This window comes from Podarcis muralis, chromosome Z (assembly GCF_964188315.1).
Source record: "Podarcis muralis chromosome Z, rPodMur119.hap1.1, whole genome shotgun sequence".
Classification (NCBI taxonomy): Eukaryota; Metazoa; Chordata; class Lepidosauria; order Squamata; family Lacertidae; genus Podarcis; species Podarcis muralis.
In genome coordinates, this window is record NC_135673.1 from 7,597,236 (window position 1) to 7,618,206 (window position 20,971).

The following is a 20,971-nucleotide window of genomic DNA, read 5'->3' on the forward strand; positions in this document are numbered from 1 at the left end:
CCAGCAGTGGCAGAACATAGCCATTGTGGCTGGTAATCATTGGTAGCCTTATCCTCCGTGAATTTGTCTAATCCTCTTTGAAAGCCATCCAGCTCTCTCACACCCATTCTGGAAATTTGCTAAATATAGGGTTTCTAAGTAAAACCTTATTTTGGTTGTGGGAGAGAGATTACGTATTAATTTGGGTTTGTTTTCTGATTTCCCTAGTCACTTTTCTGTCCATGTGCCAACTTACTTCAGCAGCAGTCTGTTTAATACTGATTACTATTTGATTACTAAAATGTCCACAGATCCAGCCCACTTCTGAACTTTCAGTTATGATCTAAACCTAACAAATGAAATCAGATTATCTCTTTAGCTTCTGTTACTTCTCTTTTCTTCCTTTTTGATCAAATGGGAACATTTCCTAAGTGTCTGGAAGGCAGAAACAGCAGATGTGTGTGACTCAGGATGCCTTGTTAAAGGCAGCTGTGTATCTGGGGAAATTGACGAAGCTCAAGCAGTGGGGAGTGTTGCACTGGGCTCTGTTTATACCCCTTCCTTTTATAGCTGGCTTGAATAAAACATTTTTGCTATTGTCTGCAGTAGAGCTCTTTGGATCCTCTCTTGATACAGTGGAAGCCAATCCATCAGGGCAAATGGGGCACTGCTCCACCAACCTCATTCTACCCTCAGCCAGCCCCCACCCTGCCTACCTTCTTCCTTACAACCACTTTTGGGCATGACACCACCACCTGTCATCTTCCTTAATCTCAGTGTTGCCTCAGTAGGGAAGAGGAAGAGGACAAAATGGGGGAATGTGTTGGCTCTGCCTGTCAGTGGCTCTGGCTCCCCCTACTGTTGGCCTCTCTGCATTCTGTCCTACCACTCCCACCATCCTCCAGTGTCTTTAGATGTGGATTTTAAAGGTTTACAGCAGAGATGGGAACGTGTAGCCCTCCAGATGATGCTGGACTTCAGCCCCCATCAATCCCAGCCAGCATGGCCAATGTTCATTCACACCGATGGAAGTATTAGTCCAATAACAGCAGAAGGCCACAGGATTCTTATTGCTGTGAATCCATAGTGAATCCTCACTATGTTTATTTGGAATAGAATCCTACCAAGTTCAATGGAAGTTGCTAGGAAGTGCCCTGGCTTGGCAATGCTGCAGTTTCTCAAAACGTATTGAGACAACAAGTTTAGTTCTGGATTGGATTTTGGATTTGATATCCCGCCTTTCACTCCCTTTAAGGAGTCTCAAAGCGGCTAACATATTCCTTTAGTTCTGACTAAGATGGGAAGTCTTTCTCTAGAGCTGTATCACGCAGGTGGGACTTGAATATTGTGCCATACAAAAAAGAAAACCCTGAACCTAGAATATTAACTTTTCAGGGAGAAAGTCTTGAGCCCAGCCTTTTGCCTGGTACACTTATTTTCTATGTGCAGGGAATTACAATATTCTCTCACACGCTATCCTCTTACACACTATAAAGCTGAGATAGAACCCTTCTCCCTGACAAGACAGCTTTCTACACACAAGGTTTGTTCATTTGGTTGGTTGGTTGATAGATATGGAAGAATATTCCACCATGCAGCCTTCACCAACCTGATGCTCTCCAGATGTTTTGGATCACAGCTGGCTAGCGCTTATGGGAGTTGTAGTGCAAAGCATGTAGAAGGCACCAGGTTGGCAAAGACTGACATGGTGTGACCCCCTATCTTAGTCTGAAACTGTACAACCCAGACACAGGTTGCTTATTTAAAAAGATTATTGTTGAAAGTTGACATACAATAAGGACTGTTCAGAGTGTTAGGTCAGAGAGCAGATAGAGGTTTTCTCATTGAAGTGAACTGTGTTTGCTTGTGTTTCGTGCCAGAGATCAATTTCATAAATGTGATCTCCCATCAGCAGTCTGAAATAGTCTAGTCTAGTTAGCAACTGCCACCTCATTTATATATTAACACTGGCCCCTTTTTCTGACAATTAGTAGTGCTATGGTAAATGCCTTTATCAGTTCTGCAATTCTTGACAGTCCATTTGTTCATTATTCTTTCCTAGGCCTTCAAGGGGGCCCTCATGAGTTCATACTGGTGCTCAGGGAAAGGGGATGTAATTGAGGACTGGTGTCGGTGTGATCTAAATGCTTTTGATGAAAATGGACTCCCCAGCTGCAGCCCTCTCCTACAGCCTGTGTAAGTATCTCTTTACAGACAGACTTCTTCTTCTACACAGTCAAAGATCCCCCCCCACCCTTTGTGTGTGAATTTTTAAAACATGATTTCCAAGGAGCTACTGGAACACCCATGTTCATAAACAAGTAGGTTGATCCAAATTATTAGGATGATGTAAGCAAAATGTGGCGTAAGTCTGTGTCATAGCATGGAGAAAGCCCTGAGTTTGATTCCTGACATTTTCAGGTAGGGCTGGAGGATACTGGAGAAAAGCAAATTGATTCCCTTCTCTTGTAGTTAATGCATGTGTCACTTTAAACTACCAGAAGCACTATTTTTTATAGTAATCTAGCCAACAATTACTTGTAGCCTTTTTGTTAGCTCCACCCCTAAAAGCTGAGCCTTTCTGTTTATTATTTTCTCCCAACTTGTTGAGACAATATGTCTGCTATTTGGCTCTTTCATTTCTATTCATTGTGCAAATGGTTCCTGCATGAATAAAGCCTTTGAACTCCAGAAACTGTAAGTGATTACATCAGTATAATTAACCCTTCTGTCTGAAACCCCAGAGAGTTGCTGCCAATCAGTCTAGGCAATACTAGGCTAGATGGACCAGTGATCTGGCTCATATGGACCTCTCATACAGACAAAACCTGGTAGACAGAGGAAGTGTGGTTTTCCCCAATATAGACTTCTCTTGCCACATATTTGAAAAGAGAGAGAGAGTACAATGGTTTTATAAAGATGGTAAGAAGGTAAAACTTGATTCTGAATACTAATGAAAAATGCATTATTATACATGAAAGCAGACACGGTCCCTTGAAAATTCACCCTGTACATATGATTAAGCATATAGGAAGATAAAGCACTTAATAAAATCAAGTTCAATTATTCTTCCCTAAGGTCAAAACAGTGTTCCATCAGTTCCAGGAGACAGTGCTATCTTTGTTGTATAAGAATGCTTCATGCTAACAGGAGCACAGGTGGTTCATTTTGGACAGCAGGAGGGCATTACAGTTCTGTCTGGAGGGAACTAGGGACTTGGGGAATGCTGAGTCTCTGTGGTTTTGCTGGCCCTTCTGTGGGAGAGAAAGGTCTTTTTCTGGTCTGGTCCTAGGTGGTTCAGGGAAACCATAGGCTAGGCCTATGTGGCACAGGACAGGCACTGGTCATATTCAGTACAATATAAGGCAGCTTCCTATGTATCTGCAAGCAGATGACCTGCACAGATAATCTCCTATTGCGTTGATTTGTGCACATAGATCCTAAAAAATACTGGGGCGGGGGGGGGAACAACTTAGTTTGATTCATATTTTAATGCAAACTTCCCTACTTGAGACTGCCCATAACCATATGTAAACAAAAATGCAACTAACCTTTGAAATTTGCACTTCTCCAAATTTTGCGATGCACTTCTGCACAAAAATGAACATTGTGAAGGTAAAATGTGTATAATAATGCATATATTTAGTGAAAATGGCACACACAAATGCATTGTATTAGGATAAGCTGCTTGCAAAAAACGCATTTGCGTAGATAAATGGTTTTTTGTTTGCAGCTGTACCAAAGGAAAGAAACTGGTTTCCAACCTGCCTGTCTTTTTCTGTTTATCCCAGGTTGCGGCTTTCCCCCAGTGTGGAACCTTCTAGCACTGTTGTCTCCTTGGAGTGGCTGGATGTCCAGCCAGCCATCGGAACGAAAGTCTCGGACTACATCCTCCACCACAAGAAGGTTGATGAGTACACAGACACTGATCTCTACACAGGTGAACAGAGAGAGAAGGGTGGCTGGGGGGGCGGGGGCGGATGGACAGATGGATGGACAAGAAAGAAACCCTTGTCTCTCGCCATAGTGCAAGTTCTGGGACTTGGTTGGTTTGTTTTCAATAACAAGGACAAGAACCTTGTTGGAAGGGGTTTTTTAAATGTGTTTTCCCCCAAAAGGTGACAAAATTTCAATTGTTGTACTAGCTATTCTGCATTAAAAAAGAAAAGAAAAAAAAGACGGGATATACTTACAGAAGAATGGTTTCATGTTGCAAAGTTATCTCCCAGAATCACAAAACTCATCTATTTCACTTGGATTTGGATATCAGCTCATATTTTAGACCCTTCGCAGGGAAGTGCCCCTCGGTCTTTAGCCTCTCAAATAAGTATCACAGTGCAATACATCAGACATCAGTGAGACATCAGCTAACAAAATACTGTATCATCATTTACATGCTGATTTTCTTCCCAAACACTCAAGATGGTTCACCATTTCCTAATCATGTGTTTATTAACCTTCTGAGCATTCTTGGGGAGGGAGGGTATGCTTTAATTGTGTAGTGTGTATATAGCTTGAGAGACCTGATAGGAAAGGAAAAATGTATGGAGCTACAAGAGGGAAAGAAGCAAATACAGGTGACCACTCTTGGGCGTGGGAAATTACACTGGACCCTGAGGTTTATGCCAACTACTGATCAGTAACTATCACACCTTTCTTGGCCAACTTGATGGAGAGACCAGTGACAGTTCATGAAAGTGAATTAACCCTGGTTGGCCTGATAGATTACCTTATTCAGGAGAGGAACAAGGGGCATGCAGTTCTTGTTTTTCTGTACCATCTGAATTTGGAGAGACTATGAATGTCATAAACCAGTGAATGGGTGCAGTCATTGATTAGGGCTAATAAACTGCAACTGAACTGACAGAGACCCTATGCATAGGCTGGTGCATGATCTCCTACTATCTCACCTCTCCATCTGAGATAACCAGGTGGAAACAATCTGTCTATCCATCCATTCTATCTCGGCCAAAGTATACGTAAGAACAGTACCAAAACTGAATGCCATTGCTTTACCCAGTGAGCATAGAAGGGCACCCAAGGTTTTTCCAGGCAGTCTCTCATTCATGTCACAGTATCCATTTCCTGAGACACGCATCCCCCACACCCCACATTCGTCAAAAGCAAAGCACTTCCAAAATAGAGTGCTAGAACTCCAGTAGATTTTAAGAAATTCTCTCTTTTTGCCGGTTACTAGCATGGTTAGGTTTCTGGGCCTTCTCTAAAGAGCCATGTAAATCAAAATGCCTCTGAACATGAGCAGAGCACTTCATGTAATCCCAGCTCGCTCCGACACAGTGCCTTGAATAGATTGGTCACAGCTTTTCATCAAGTTCCAAAATACTCCGTTCTGCTCATCAGCTAAGCATGCATGTTACCTAAGATGGCAAAGAACACAAAGTCCTGCATGGTGTGTCCTTGGATCTTTGGGGGTTGTTTGAAGATAAGAATGAATTGTAAGTGATTAATCATTCCTTAATTGTCCTTACTTCCCCCTGTCCAGGATTTTTCCTTCTGATACATCCATTCAGAGATGAAGGGCTGGATGGGTCATTATCTAACCCAATATGGCAGTTCTGCTGTTTGCAAATACTTTGGCATCTTTGGGCTCATGTAGCTTTTGCAGCTTAGACCCATCCCCTCTCCCATCTCCAGGGGAAATTCAGTACTGTACGTGCCACAAAGCCAGTCTCTGGCATGTTTAGAGAACAGACCTAGCTCTGGAGGGGATATTTATGAGGTGCTAGTGGACAGATTGAGGATGGGTTTCTTTGTTTCTTTGTTTGTTTGTGGTGGTGGTGGGGTCTACAACCTTTATGTGTAGTTTGACAGGTTCTACCAAAGGAACCTAGAGGGTACCACAGCCCAAGATGTCGGTCTCACTGTCACAGAACCTTGTGAACCCTTGAACACTTAGGATTGTTTCCAGAATCATATAACATTCAAACATTCCTCTTACCACTGTCAAACAGGTTTAATTTTCAGCTAGATCTTCTTCTCAGATGGGAATGGGGCCAGGGCTTCCAGGACATGCTATATATGGCAATTCCCCCTGAAACTTATATGCAGAAAAACTCCCCTCCCCTCCATCATCAAAGTTTCCAAGACTAGGTGAGGAGCTAGTATTGAACCATTAGGGACAACCTTTCCCAACCTGGTGCTCTCCAGATGTTATTGAGCTACTGGCTGTGCTGGCTAGGGCTGATGAGAGTCATAGGCTACTAACCCTGATGACTGTGTTCTGCCTCTCCTGTTGGAAGCAGTATGCTTTTTAATACCAGAATCCGCAGGAGAGGAGAGCACTGTTGCACTCAGGTCCTGCTTACATGCTTCCCATAGCCACCTGGCTGGCCACTGGGAGAAGAGGATATTGTAGTGGATGGGCCAGTGGCTAGATCCAGCAGGCTGTTCTTTCATTCTCATGTAATCCAACAACATTTTGAGGGCAGCAGAGTGTGGAAAGCTAATTTGGGATGATATATGTGTGGTCACCCTGTGGAGCTGGAGGAGAGAACTCCATAGGCATAAGGGCTGGAGGGGAAAGTCAATATACAAATTAAAGATATAGACCAGAAATGGGGAACCTGGTGCTCTCCAGATGGAGTCCAATGTATATTCTCATCATCCCTCATTCTCAGGGGAGCACCAGTAGAATGATGAACTTAACATGAGTCAGCCTTATGATGCAGGAGCAAAGAAAAGCTAATGCAATTGTAGGCTGCATCAATAGAATTAGATCAGAGGTTTTCAACCTTTTTGAGTCCATGGCTCTTTCTGTGGCACCCCTGTGGGGCTCAGGAGCCCAGTTATGTCACCCTCTGCCACCAGAACTGGCAGCCTCTCACCCTTTTTCGAACACCCTCCCTTGTGGAGTATTTCCTCAACCTCCTCTCCTCTCCCCTCTGCTTGGGAGTCCTCTAGGCAGCTGCTGCTGCTGTCCCTGGTCTCTGAGCTGCCCCCCTCCATGCCCCAGAGAGGTGCCTCCTCACACTGCCCCACAAGGGCCTGGGGAGAGGATGTTCCCAGCCTTAGTGGCCCAACAGACACTGCCCAAAATTTAACGTGAGGCCAGCACTTACCTTGGGAGGCGGCAGTGGCAGCAGCAGGCACTGCCAGGCATGCATGGTGGAAAGGCTTCCCTTCAGAACCGGGCATTCAGCTCCCAGGCAGACCGTGTATGCAGCAAGCACAAGAAAGGCCAGCGCAGCACCGGGCTGCCAAGCCTCCAATTTCTCTATCCATTCCCAACAGCAAGGTCTGGTGGACTGGCTGGCTGGCTGGGTTCTCTTGCCTGCCTGCTTGTTTGCTTGCTTACTACAAGGCTACCTCAGCTCCTGGCAACCAGCACCCCCTGGCCAGCCCCAGAGGCACCATTCACCTGCAGAGCTTGTAGCCAGGGCTGCTGCAACAAACAGCCATGCAAGCCTTTTGGAAGCAGAGACGTGAAAGGGCATCAGAGGCAGGAGGGAAGGATAGAGGGACAGAAGCCAGTGTTGCCCGTGACACCCCTGACCATACTTCAAGGCACACCACGGCACACTGGTTGAAAACCACTGGTCTAGATTAAGGGTACCCAGAGGTAAATCCTGATAGTGCACACAGTCTCAACACTCAAGAGTAGTCAAAGAGTCCACATGGTCAAATACTGGTCCAGGTCCAATACAACAAGCAAGGTCTGAAGTCAATCCACAAGGTCGGGTTCATGCCTCATCAGCTAGGGCCAGTCCTGAAGTCACAGTCCAGTGGAGTTCCCAAAGCAGCCAAGCTATAGTTCATCAGTGGAGAAAGTTGAGCAGACCCAGAGTCTCTGCCTTTCTTCCCTTTTATCCTTCCCCATTTTGATTGATGCACCGGAGTTTGATCCAGCTGAGCAGCTTTGCCTCTCCACTTCATTAAGCAAGTGATTCTTACCTGCCCTGACCAGCTGAGAGACCACAATCCTCCTCCCAGACCTAATGCGCCCCATGATCTCCACCTGGTCAACTAGTGAGCTGGGCTGTGTCCCCTTGCCTGTCAGTATCCTGGAGTGCATTTCCTGCTGTTCCCAATGCCTTAGAGTTCTGGTGATGCGTTTCCTCTGGTTCTGATAATATGTACCCTTCCCCTGGCTCACCCTGAACTGTCGGTTGCCCCTGCAACATCATCTGATGTCCCTCCTAAGACCCCGACCTCCCCTTCTTCATCTTCAGCTTGTCCTAGTGTCTACCAATTGTGGCTACACTGCTCGCCAGGATTCCCTTCCCCTTCCTCTGTGTTCTGACAGCTCATGACTGGAAGTAACAGTACCGCTATATCCTGCCTTGGTCAGACCCCACTTGGAGTACTGTTTCCAGTTCTAGGCACCGCAGTTTAAGGAGGATATTGACAAATGAACATGTGCAGAAGAGACCACCAGGATGATAAGGGGTCTGGAAACCAAGCCTTATGAGAAGTGCTTGAGGGAGGTGGGTATGTTTAGTCCGGAGAAGAGAAGCCTGAGAGGTGATATGATAGCCGTTTTCAAATATCTCAAGGGCTGTCCCCTGGAAGATGGAGCAAGCTTGTTTTCTCTTGCTCTGGAGAGTAGGACCCAACCCAATTGATTCAAACTACAAGAAAGGAGATTCCGACCAAATGTTAGGTACAATTTTCCACCTCAGGAGGTGGTGGACTCTCCATTGCTGAAGGCTTTTAAACAGAGGTCAGGTGGCCATCTGGCAATGATTCTTTAGCTGTGATTAGATGACCTTTGGGAACCCCTTCCAAATCTATAATTTTATGATGCTTTCAATGGCCACTTGTGGGGAGCGGGACTCTGCCCACAGCAGCTGAAAACAGCCCTGCTTGCATCCAAATCTATTGAGTGATAGTTGTGGAAATGTGTCCTGAACAACAGTGCAACAATATGCTGCGCAGCCAAATGGTGCTCTTTGCTTGCGATGGAAAGCCTGCCTCTGTGTGTGAATATATTGCAGGCCACAGAACAACCCAGCCCATTATGTCACAGTAGAAACAGGCTCCACAACTGAAAGAAAGGGAATGTGTTTTTTTTTTTTACAGGGTGAGGTACAAACTGAATGGCTTACAAGCATCTGGAATTAATATTAGGCTTGGAAAAAAATGTTTTTTTGTCACACCAGTGCTCCTCTGGTAGAAGGGTGAGACCCTCTAAAGGAGGGGGGAGGGGCTGGAGAACAGCGATAATTCTGTACCCCTGTGCTATATTTCACAGACTTTAATAAAAAAATGTGGGGGAAATGGATGAGGTTTGTAATGATTAAGATATGCCATGTCTGCCATACGCATCTAAGACAATGAGTAGTTTTCTCTAAGGCAGTCAACAGTTCTGGGACTGCACCAGTTCAGGCTGTAGAAAACTAGCATGCTGAACTAGGCCCATTCTCCCTGACATCTATACATCATTCCCACTGAAGGTGTAAATTAATATCTGAGCTGGGTTGCACCAAGTGGAGACTCATCTTCCAGGTCTTCCACCGGACAAACCAAGTTCATAGTTCTACATTTGGGAAGGAGAAACTAAATGCGTAGGTATAGGATGGAGAAAAGTACACGTGAAAAGGATATTAAGATTGTGGTTTTATCACATTCTGAAAATGTGTCAGCAGTAGCAATGTGTAGGAGTAATAGTTGGCATTCACGTAATACCAAGCCACAGTTTATTAAATTATGGTTTGTGAAGCTATGGCTTGGCGTTATGCGTGACCCCTGTCCAGCAGCTTAACAGTGGTTAAACCAACCAAGCTAGTTTATTCTAACCACCCCATTCCTTCTTGAGAGTGTTGTGTCCCACTCCCCATCACACAAGCCTCCCACTGGGATAAGTGTAGTTGTTTCCAGTTGTTTCCAGTGCACCTTCCCAATCTCTTGGATAGTTGTGTCCTGGAAAGAGTTGGGGGAGGGAACAAGAGAGGCAGCAGGGAGGGAGGAGTATTTTGGCCAAGGTTGAAACTATATGCCTAAATAATCCATTGAATCATGTTTTCCACAAGGCGGTTCTAGTTCATCTGACCAGTAAATTCTTTTTTTGGCTGCAGCAGGTTCTGGGCATTGCTGCTGGTTCCCCATCACTCAGGAGGTTATTTTAGGTAGGGGCCTTGCAGTGGGTGGTGTGTGTGTGTGTGTGTGTGCTGCTTTGTGCTAGGGTTGTTCTGGAAAGTCTGTTCTGGTGATATGAGCCTTGAGAGGAGAGCCTGGCACATTTGATGTGTGGGTGCCAGAGAGGTTGTGGCCAGTGTTAGCCATACAATATGTTAGCAGACATATTGAAAGTAATGGGCATGACTATTTAGGTCCATTAATATCAGTGGGTCTACTCAGAGTGGGACTAACACTGGCCATATCCCATTGAGTGGCACGTGTGTACACATGTGTGCTGTTATATATCTCAAGAAAATAAATGGTGCTAGAATGAGAAGAACAAAATAAGTTATCTGATATATTTCATCAGGGGGAACAAACATAGTACTCTCCAGATATTGTTGGACTACAACTCTGACAACTCCTTGGTTACTAACAGTGTTGACTGGAGCTGATGGGAGTCATAGTCCCACAACATATGGAGGGGCACCATGTTGGCTAGTCCTGCATCACATGGTGCTTGGGCTATCTCCAGTGGTGGAGGGCAGAACATTTTCCATTCATTTATTGCTCTGTCCATTAGTAACATGAATTTATGCCAGTTGCAAATAAATATTAGGTTAGTTTGGAAGTTTCCGAAGTTTTTTTGGTTTCTTCTTCTTCTTCTTCTTCTTCTTCTTCTTCTTCTTCTTCTTCTTCTTCTCCTCCTCCTCCTCCTCCTCCTCCTCCTCCTCCTCCTCCTCCTTCTCCTCCTCCTCCTTCTCCTCCTCCTCCTCCTAATCCTCCTCCTCCTTCTTTCGCGATCACTTGTAACCGAGTAAGATGGTCTTCCATGAACACAGTCTTAACACTGAGTCCATGAGTGACTGTGGATGCCAATTCTGGATCCACACGTCCTTCTACAGTAGGGACATAGGTTTCCGGGTGGGAGTTGATCATGGTGAGGGTTTGCCAAGTGTGCCTTCCTCTTAGCATGTTTCTTTTGTCCTGAGTTCAAGCGTCTTCAAAGCCCATGACACCTTTGGTAAAGGCTGTTCTCCGATTGGAACGCTCGCAGTCCAGTGTTTCCCAGTTGTCGGTATTTATATTACTTTTTTATATATATTTGCCTTGAGAGAGTCTTTAAACCTCTTTTGTTGACCACCAGCATTACGCTTTCCATTTTTTAAGTTCAGAATAGATTAGTTGCTTTGGAAGACAATAATCAGGCATCTGCACAACATGACCAGTCCAACGAAGTTGATGTTGAAGAATCATTGCTTTGACACTGGTGATCTTTGCTTCTTCCAGTACACTGACATTAGTTCGCCTGTCTTCCCAAGTGATATATAAGATTTTTCAGAGACACCGTTAATGGAATATTTCAAGGATTCCAATGCACAGTATTCACAGTAAGGCTCTGTTCCGATGGCATGAGTAGTCACAATGACCGGTAGATTCTTATCTGCTTCAGCCTTCATCCGCCATCACAGCCATTGTAACACTTTAGGGAAAAAATCTTCTAATGTACCTATTTTTGCAAAGTATTATTTCCCCTAATATTTATATTTTTGAATGTTTTTAGTCATTTTTTTGGAATGTCTGTATTTTGGAGTGTCCTCCCCAAAATGAATACAGTGGTACCTCAGGTTAAGTACTTAATTCGTTCCGGAGGTCTGTTCTTAACCTGAAACTGTTCTTAAGCTGAAGCACCACTTTAGCTAATGGGGCCTCCCGCTGCCGCCGCGCCGCAAGAGCACAATTTCTGTTCTCATCCTGAAGCAAAGTTCTTAACCCGAGGTACTATTTCTGGGTTAGCAGAGTCTGTAACCTGAAGCGTATGTAACCTGAAGCATATGTAACACAAAGTACCACTGTATATGCATCTTTATGCTGACTTTACCTAACTATGTGCATGTTTTTGCACATTACTTGGCTGGAGCACTACATTACAACATTGCGAAAACCGTAAATTTTGAAGGATGGCTAAGTTTTGGTTTGCATGCTGTTTCAGAATATGTGAATTAGCTAGAATTGCTGTTAAATGTGAACTGAATTACCCACCATACCTGGACTTTGACCATGCAGACGGGAACTGATGAGAGTTGGGGTTCCAATAACATGTGGACTGTCCTTTAATGTGACAGTCAAATGTGGCCATGTACAAGAAACAGCTTGCAAGGACAGGTGTAGAGGAAGCTTTAGGGGTGTGGAACCTGTTTCAGTCTGTGCATTGTTTCAGAACATACATATGAGGCATATTCACCTTTTAATTCAATCTGAATTGAATTTCATCCCCACTTGTAGTGTGGATAGATATAAGTAATAAGGAGATACCCTTGAAGTGCCCAGAATCTCTTGTGCTCAAGTGGAATTTGCTTTTCCTGGGATTCATCCTCTACAGGCACATTGGCGAGCCAAGCTTCTAGAGACCAACAATGGATCCTGCTGAACAACCCCAGGCACGCCTTTCTGCTTCTGTCCAGTTGTTTTAGCCAGATGCATCCAGAATAAGGGCTCATACTTACCTCTGTTTGTCCTGTGATTTCAAAGCACAGGTCTGAGAGGTTGGAATATTTCCCCCCATTTTGGGGGGGCGGGCGGGTCTCCTGCTACTTCTCCTGGGAAAACCCACTGTTTACTACTGAATCACAACAAACATCAATTTGGTTTTCTGTGGATTGATGTCCGTTCTGATTGAACAGTAAACAGTGGGTTTTCCTGGGAGAAGCTGCAGGTCAAAAGAAAAACCTCTTGGATCTGTGCTTCGAAATCGTGGGACAAATGGAATTGTGGATGAGCCCTAAGTCAGAGGGCTGTGGAAGCCTAACACTACAGTTTGAAAATGCACAGAGCCGTCTTTCCCATAGGGCTTAGTGGTGCATCGCGCCAGGGCACTGGCCTCTCAGGGGCGCCTCAGCAAGTGGGGGAGCTGTGCAGCTTTGCCAGTGGCCTCCCCTATCCCTGCGCCCTGCCAACCATAAGGCTGGCGGGTGTGCAGCTTCCCTCCCAAGCCTCTGTGGGGTTGCTCCCCTCCCAAGGAGGCTTAGGAGGGAAGCTGCGCTCTCCTCCCGCAGAGGCTTGGGAGGGGTGCAACTTCACTCCCAAGCCTCTGCAGGGATTGCTCTCCTGCAGTGCCCCCCCCCCCCGGATGGCTGGCAGTGCGCAGCTACGGCCACCCCAACACTATCCATGGTAATTTGGGGGTACTGGGCAGATATTTGCACCCCAGCACCACATCTACTAAAGACGGCCCTGAACACACACACACACACACACACACACACACACACACACACCCTCCTTTGACACACAAGCTTTCAAGCCCCGGATAGGTACTTTGAGTAGCTTTCTTCCCTTTTGCTGTCATCAGCAGAAAAAGCCTAACAATCACCTGCTTTAATTTTGGCAGAGCATTATTTGTGTTCCTTAACAGAGGTGGCAAGATTCTTTCCCTTCTCTCCCCTCCCTGCCACTTTCTGCTGCTTGTTTTACAAATGATCCACTTTATCAAGGAGCCTTTAAAGTGGCAACTTCATCAATCACCCATAATTTGCCTCTGCCATTGCGTATACGTGCATAATGGGAATCCTACATTTATTAGGATTAATTTATTCTGTAGTTCTTGTTTTTGTTGTTTCTCCCTTGGGCTGTGAGTGATTTTGTTTGTTTGTTTGTTTGTTTGTTTTCCTTTTTTTGGTTTGAACACATCGTTCTACACAGCACAATTTCCTGCTTTCTTTCTAAGACTCAGCACACTTCTGATACATGATGAAACTTTTCCAAAATAAAACGAATGTTTTATCTTTGATCGCGGGTCTTTGGATAAAAGTGACTTGTTCCAGTAAGAATGCTAATGAACTTCATTTTAATTAGTATTCCTTGTGTCCAAATTGGGGACAGGTGATTGATGATTACTACACTTGTCCCAAACTGTGACTGAGACAAAGGTTGTAAGCCAGTTAAATCCTTTTTTATTTCATAAGAACCTAAGAACAGCCTGCTGGATCAGGACAGTGGTCCATCTTGCCCAGCATCCTGTTCTCACAATGGCCAACCAGATGCCTGTGAGAAGCCTGCAAGAAAGACCTGAGTACAATAGTGTCTCTGTGTGTCACATTCTAGTGGTGGACGGAGCCAGAGGCAAAAGTGCATGGAACAATGAATATGACACTTACCTTGCTCTACTTATGTTTGTTTCTGCACACAATTGTGCAACCCACTCTATCCTCCATCCAGGCAAACAAGAGGCATTCTCAGAGTTCAAGAACACATTCCAGCCATGCTAAAATAGTCAGGGATGGAATGCTGCAGGCCTGGCAACTAGTGGGGATAGGGAATGTGGCTTGTGGAGAGACTCAATGACCAAATACAACAGTCTGGAGGACCACATTTGTCCCCCCTCCCCCAGACCTGAGGTCCTCCAGTCCAACCTTTGAGGCTCCACAATTTTCAGAATCCAGATCACATCCAAAGTCTTGATCCTTAAGCTGCTAAGCTTAAACTTTCCCCTCCCCCCCCCAAAAAAGTTTCCCTGTTCAGACTTCACTTGCCTCTCTCCCTTTTGTGTATTTCTGAGCCTCAATAAATACAGTGGTACCTCGGGTTACATACGCTTCAGGTTACATACGCTTCAGGTTACAGACTGTGCTAAGCATAGAATAGAATCATAGAATCATAGAGTTGGAATAGACCACAAGGGCCATCGAGTCCAACCCCCTGCCAAGCAGGAAACACCATCAGAGCACTCCTGACATATGGTTGTCAAGCCTCCAAAGAAGGAGAATCCACCACACTCCTTGGCAGCAAATTCCACTGTCGAACAGCTCTTACTGTCAGGAAATTTTTCCTAATTTTTTTATTATTAACCCAGAAATAATACTTCGGGTTAAGAACTTTGCTTCAGGATGGGAACAGAAATTGTGTGGCGGCGGCGCCGTAGCAGCAGGAGGTCCCATTAGCTAAAGTGGTGCTTCAGGTTAAGAACAGTTTCAGGTTAAGAACGGACCTCTGGAACGAATTTAGTACTTAACCCGGGGTACCACTGTATATTGCTTGTCCCAAGCTTATCAAAATCACCAATGCTCTGGCTTCCTAACCATTGCTTAGGTGATAACAGAATAAATGATGTAAGGAGGGAGCTGCAGCCCTAGTTGGGAAAAGAGGTAGTAAGCTCAGGGGTCAGCAAACTTTTTCCGCAGGGGGCGGTCCACTGTCCCTCAGACCTTGTGGAGGGCCGGACTATCTATCTATCATCTATCATCTATCTATCTATCTATCTATCTATCTATCTATCTATCTAATCTATCTATCATCTATCTATCATCTATCTATCTATCATCTATCTATCTATCTATCTATCTATCTATCTATCTATCTATCTATCATCTATCATCATCTATCTATCTATCTATCATCTATCTATCTATCATCTACCTATGAATTCCTATGCACACTGCGAGGGGGGGCAAGTAGTCGTACTCCCCACCCCACCCCAGGCCCAGCCGCCTTCTTGGTTTGCTGCCTGCCTCATTTGCCAAAGGGCTAGCAGTGTTGGCATGAAACAGGCTTCCTCCCCGCTGAGAGAAAGAAGGTGCTTTGCTTATCTCCCCACCACCGCTGCTGCTGCTACTGCTGCTATAGGGAGGTAGGCAGAGCGAGTTTGTCCACTCCGCTCTCTGGCCCACAGGAACACTAGGGCGGCGGCGGCGGCAGGAGGAAGAGGCCGAGCAGCAGTGGCTCTGCCAATCAAACCAGGCGCAGTGTTTGATTTGCAGACCTGCCACCGCTCGGCCTCTTCCTCCTGTTGCCATCGCTGGGAGTCTCGTCTTCACGTTGGGTTCCAGCTTTGTGGCGCGGGCCAGTTTTACGAGCCTGGAGGGCCGTATCCGGCCCCTAGGCCTTAGTTTGCCGACCCCTGATATAGCTACTTTAAATGAATTCAAATTCCCAGGGCCTGATTAGTGGATTCCAAGGGTACTAAAAATGGGCCTGGGAAATCACACAACTGCTAAGGAGACAGACAGTAAAGACACCTCAGAATGAAAAGACCACAGCAAGGATGCAGCTGGAAAAGGTGGAGGTAGAAGCACTTGCTGCAAGGATGTAGCTGGAATGAAGGTGTAATCACACATGAAATGTTGACAGGTTTGCATGGTTGAGGTTCAAGAGAAAGCAGTGTTCCCGTGGGCCAGTAGCCTTTTAGCCTATGTGAGCATGAAAGTCCAGTTTAAGGATTACTTGGAAGAGTGGCCCTTCCCTCTTGTAGCTGAAAGAATTGGCTAAAGGTATCAGGTAGGGCTCAGCAAGACCAGGATCTGGTCAGCTCTGACACTTGGCCGACAGAGGGTGCTCCTGCACTGTCCAGAGCGACGAAGAACAAAAGTAAAATGAAAAGGGCAGCAGCAGAGGTTGCCAGCTGACCTTTTTTTCAATCGGATCATATATTTCCAGAGCAGCCAAGGTGCCAGCAGTGTGGAGCAGTCACAGCTTCCCAGGGGTTGCTGAGGGAAGGCAAGGAAGTACATTATTGGGGAGGCAGGCAGCATGGTCTAATCAACATTTTCTCAGCAAGTGCAAGAGAGCAAAATGGGAGTGTGCCATCTCCCATTATGGAAACTTTTAAGAATTCTCTTTTTGTGGCTTAATACCCAGCAGTAGCTGAATGAGTGATCAAGTGACTGAGGCATCCTTTCTAATTGGGTGTTTATGCATACCCGGGGCAGCAGTTTTTCTGGAAGGGATGCAGCTTTCTGTACAAAATAACCCACAGGTATAGCACGTGGTGCTTCGATGCCTGCACATTCAGCAGCAAGGAAACTCCCTGTGGCCCCCAAAAACCTTCTTCGCTGCCCTTGTCTCTTAAACCAAGGGTGACACCTGGACTGTCCTTGGTGATTGTTAGTTTAGGTGGAATTTATTTAATGCAAAGGGGAATTTCAGCACGTCTTGGTGTTGAGGAACTGTGTGCAACTAAATGAGAGAAGATGAATCCACAATCCAGGGTGCTAGATTGGTGTCCTGTTAAGGTTGGTGTCCTGTAGCTACTCCTGCTTTCATTCATCATTTTGTTCTATAAGCCACTAGAGGAAGTGTTTAGAAATGCAGCAGTTTTACAGATCCACTTCATATTTTGTCCCTTCTCAAAAGCAAGCCCATGTGGGGTTGTCTTGGATGGATCATATACCTTATACCATGTGTCCATTGAGCCCAGTATCTTGCAAAAATTATTACAGAGGGCGGGTGCATGGCAGAGGCAAGGCTGGCCCAATACATTTTGGCACCTGAAGCGAACCGCAAAATCAGGGAAGAAGGGGTGAGTGGGAAACTGCCAGGGAGATATAGTCCATCATGGCCCCAAGCCGGCTGCCGGACATCCATCGATCTCCCGTAGCCAGGCAGATCCAGCAGTTAGCGACACGAAGCCTTAGAAATAGATTGCCACATTCTAGGCTTGTGCACACTGTTCTTTATCAGCAGAAAACACAGCCAGAAAGCTTGCACCGCAGAAAGAGCATAATTTACAGACTTTATTTAGCGTTGAACAGAACAAAGAGAAAACATGACCGTTCTGTGTCAGTGACTCCGACCGACTGAAATCGAAAGGAAACAGAAAACATAAACATCCTGTGACTAGGACATGCGCAGACTCTGTGACTCTCAAAGCCTGCTCTCTCTTAAGGTGGAACGGAAATATCCTAACATCCTCCCCCTTTCCGTGTAACCTGTAGTACCTGTGGTTCACCCAATTGCAACCTCTGTGTGTAAACCTTTAGTTGTTCTTTGTTAACAACCTTAGACAACAGATCAGCAGGAATTTCATTTCCTGCCATGTAGGACACCCGAATCAGTCCCTTTTGAATACACTCTCTTGCACGATGTAGCTTAATCTGCAAGTACTTGGTTCTTTGCTTGCAACTCTCGGAGTTCCGCAAAGGCAAACATGATCTATTGTCCCATACACTTGTATAGGACATTTCACAGAAACCCCGATGTCCTTAAACAGTTGCATCAACCATTCACAATCCATGAGTGAAAATGACAGAGCATTGAGTTCTGCTTCACAGGAACTTAGGCTCACTGTTGTTTGCTTCTTGCACAACCAGTCAAACAGGCAGTGGTTGTACATGTAGCATACTCCAGAAGTGCTTGTACCATCTGTGGTGTCACTTCCAAAACTTGCATCTGCAAAGATTTCAAGACCTCCAGTCTTCTGACTGGTGAACCTCAGCCTGTAGTGCATAGTCCCTTTCAAATAGCGGGCTATGCGCTTCAGAGCTTTCCAATCCTGAACCGTAGGATTGTTGGCATGTCTGCTAAGCAGATTACAGCTTACAGCTATGTCAGGTCTTGAACATCTGGCAATGAAATTCAGCTTGCCTAGAACGCATCTGTATAGCGTTGTGTCAGAAAACGCTTCAGCAGTACTGTCTACCTGGTAACCTGTCACCATCGGTGTGTCTGCTGGGTTTGCATCAACCAAATTCAACCTGGTTAATACATCAGCAATTTTCTGTGTTTGGTGTACCAGAAAATTACCTGCTTGATCCTTCTCCACCTGCAGAGAAAGATAGTTGGATACCTCACCAAGATCCTTCATGTCAAAGTGCTCCTTCAGCTGAGCTAGGGTGCTTTGATAGAAAGCCTGATTCTTCCAAAACATCAGAAGATCATCAACAAAACATAAACAATACAGTTTGTTTTGCCCCTCCTCCTTGACAAACACACATGGATCAGCTTTGCCCTGGTGAAAACCTAGAGAAAGCAACGTTTCAGTGAGTTTTGTGTTCCAACACCTAGCACTCTGCTTGAGACCATATAAGGATTTCCGCAGTTTACAGACCATTCCCTTCTGTATCTGCATCCCGTCAGGTGGAAGCATGAACAGCTCTTCGTTCAAAATCCCGTACAAAAAAGCTGTATTAATGTCGTGGTGGGAAACATGCAGTTTCTCCTCCGCAGCAATCTTGAGCATCAGCCGAATGCTCTCATATTTGACTGTGGGTGAGTAGGTCTCGTGGTAATCCTGTCCTGGTACCTGTGAAAAACCTCTGGCAACCAATCTGGCTTTGTGTCTGACTACCTTGCCATTCTGGTCTGTCTTGGCCTTGAAGACCCATTTGCTGCCAACCAGTCTCATACCTGGGACTACCGGTACCAGCTCCCAAGTTTGGTTCCTGTTCAAGGAATCAACTTCAGCCTTCATGGCATTAAGCCAAGGCTCAGCATCTTTAGAGGTTAACTCCTGAACCTCTTTGAAGCTTGAAGGTTCCCACACCTTCTCTGAGCTACTAAGAACAGCAGTTGCAGTCTTGGCAAACTCATCAGCAAATCTCTTAGGAGGTCTGCCTTTGGTCGCCCTTTCAGACCTACGTACTAGACGCAAGTCTTCTGGACTCATCTCCTCTTTCTTAGGAGAAAAATGACCAATGGTGAACAGTGGTTCTTCCAGTTCATTGTCAGACGCATCAGATGGTCTGACTGAGGCCTTTGCACTCTTGTAGTCTGCTGTGTCATCACTCTCACTGACATCAGCAGCAGCGCCGCCCAATGAACTGGAATCCGAACTCTGATCATCATCATCATCATCATCATCATCCTCATCATCATCATCCTCAGCAGCTTCCTCAGCTTTAGCTGCTTGCTTGACATCACCTTCATCCTCCTCTGGGTAACTCTGGAAAATTCCCACATTTTCCCCCCACTTTGGATTGTACTCAACACTCCTTGTGAACTTTATGGACTTAGAGTCAGTCATCCATACCCTGTATGCACCTTTTTCGTACCCCATGAACAAACCATGTGCCCCACGCTTCCCAAGCTTGTTGGTTTGTGGGGTGCGTACCCACATGTCAGAACCAAAAATTCTCATGTGTTTGGTGTTGGGTTTCTTGCCAAACATCTTCTCATAGGGGGTACAACCAATGGGTGATGACAATCTGCGATTAACGGAGTAAACCAGATTCCCCAAAGCTTCCCCCCAAAACTTATCAGGGAGATTGGCATCATGCAACAAGGTTTTCATTCCTTGCAGCAATGTCTGATTTGCTCTCTCCGCAAGCCCATTCATCCATGGCGATCTGGGGGTTGACATGTCATGCTGGATTCCCTTCTCAGTCAGGAAAGCTTCAAACTGCTGAGAAGTGAATTCCCCACCTCGATCGGTAAACAGACAGGAAATACGTTTACCGTGAGCATTCTCCAACCAAGCACAGAATGCTTTAAACTTCGGAAACGCTTGCGATTTCTGTTCGAGCAAAAACACATGAATGTACCTAGAAAAAGAATCAATTAGAACCATGAAGAACCTTGCTCCTCCTAAAGAGGGCGTAAGTGGCCCAACCAGGTCTGCGTGCACTAGCTGGTAGGGCTTGGAAGCCTGCCTGCTAGACTCTTTGCCTTTTGGAGCAACCTTCACCTTGTTCTCTGCACAAGATACACACTTCATGTGAAATTTACAGGGTTTGATGTTCAAACCCTCAACCACCTCTGGCATCTTGGCCAGTGCCTTCCAAGAGAGGTGACCAAACCTTCGATGCGCTTCATGAATGCAACCTGCATGAAGAACTTTGTTAGTTTGTGCAACACAACAAGAATCAGCATTAGATACAACAGCAGTGTCCTCATAAGTTATATGGAACAAACCATCCATAAACTTTGCATGCAAATAGTCCTCTTTGCCTTTACTGATGACACAGACGCTCCTCTTGAAGGAAATCTGAAAACCACGTCCAGTAAGCTGCGGGATGCTCAACAAATTGCTTGCAGCGCCTGGAACATATAGTACACCGCTGATGGTTGTGTGCAAACTTGCAAGTTTCACAGTCCCTTCTCCTGCAATTTGCAACGTCCTTCCATCAGCCAGGTGGATCTCACCTTCCTGAGGCTTGAAGGAGATAAAGAGGTGCCGATCCTTCGAGATGTGGCGGGTACAGCC

The 20,971-nt window shown here is 45.6% G+C and overlaps 1 protein-coding gene across 3 annotated transcripts in view; it reads left to right on the forward strand.

The window, feature by feature from the left end:
* Positions 1–20,971, forward strand: part of ASTN2 (astrotactin 2) — a 682,965-nt gene that overhangs the window by 566,974 nt on the left and 95,020 nt on the right. For all 3 annotated transcript variants that reach the window (XM_028714606.2, XM_077922442.1, XM_077922443.1), the window contains exons 18-19: positions 2,042–2,175; positions 3,771–3,919. In XM_028714606.2, the coding sequence (XP_028570439.2) occupies positions 2,042–2,175; positions 3,771–3,919 (283 nt within the window). The remainder of the gene's footprint in view (positions 1–2,041; positions 2,176–3,770; positions 3,920–20,971) is intronic.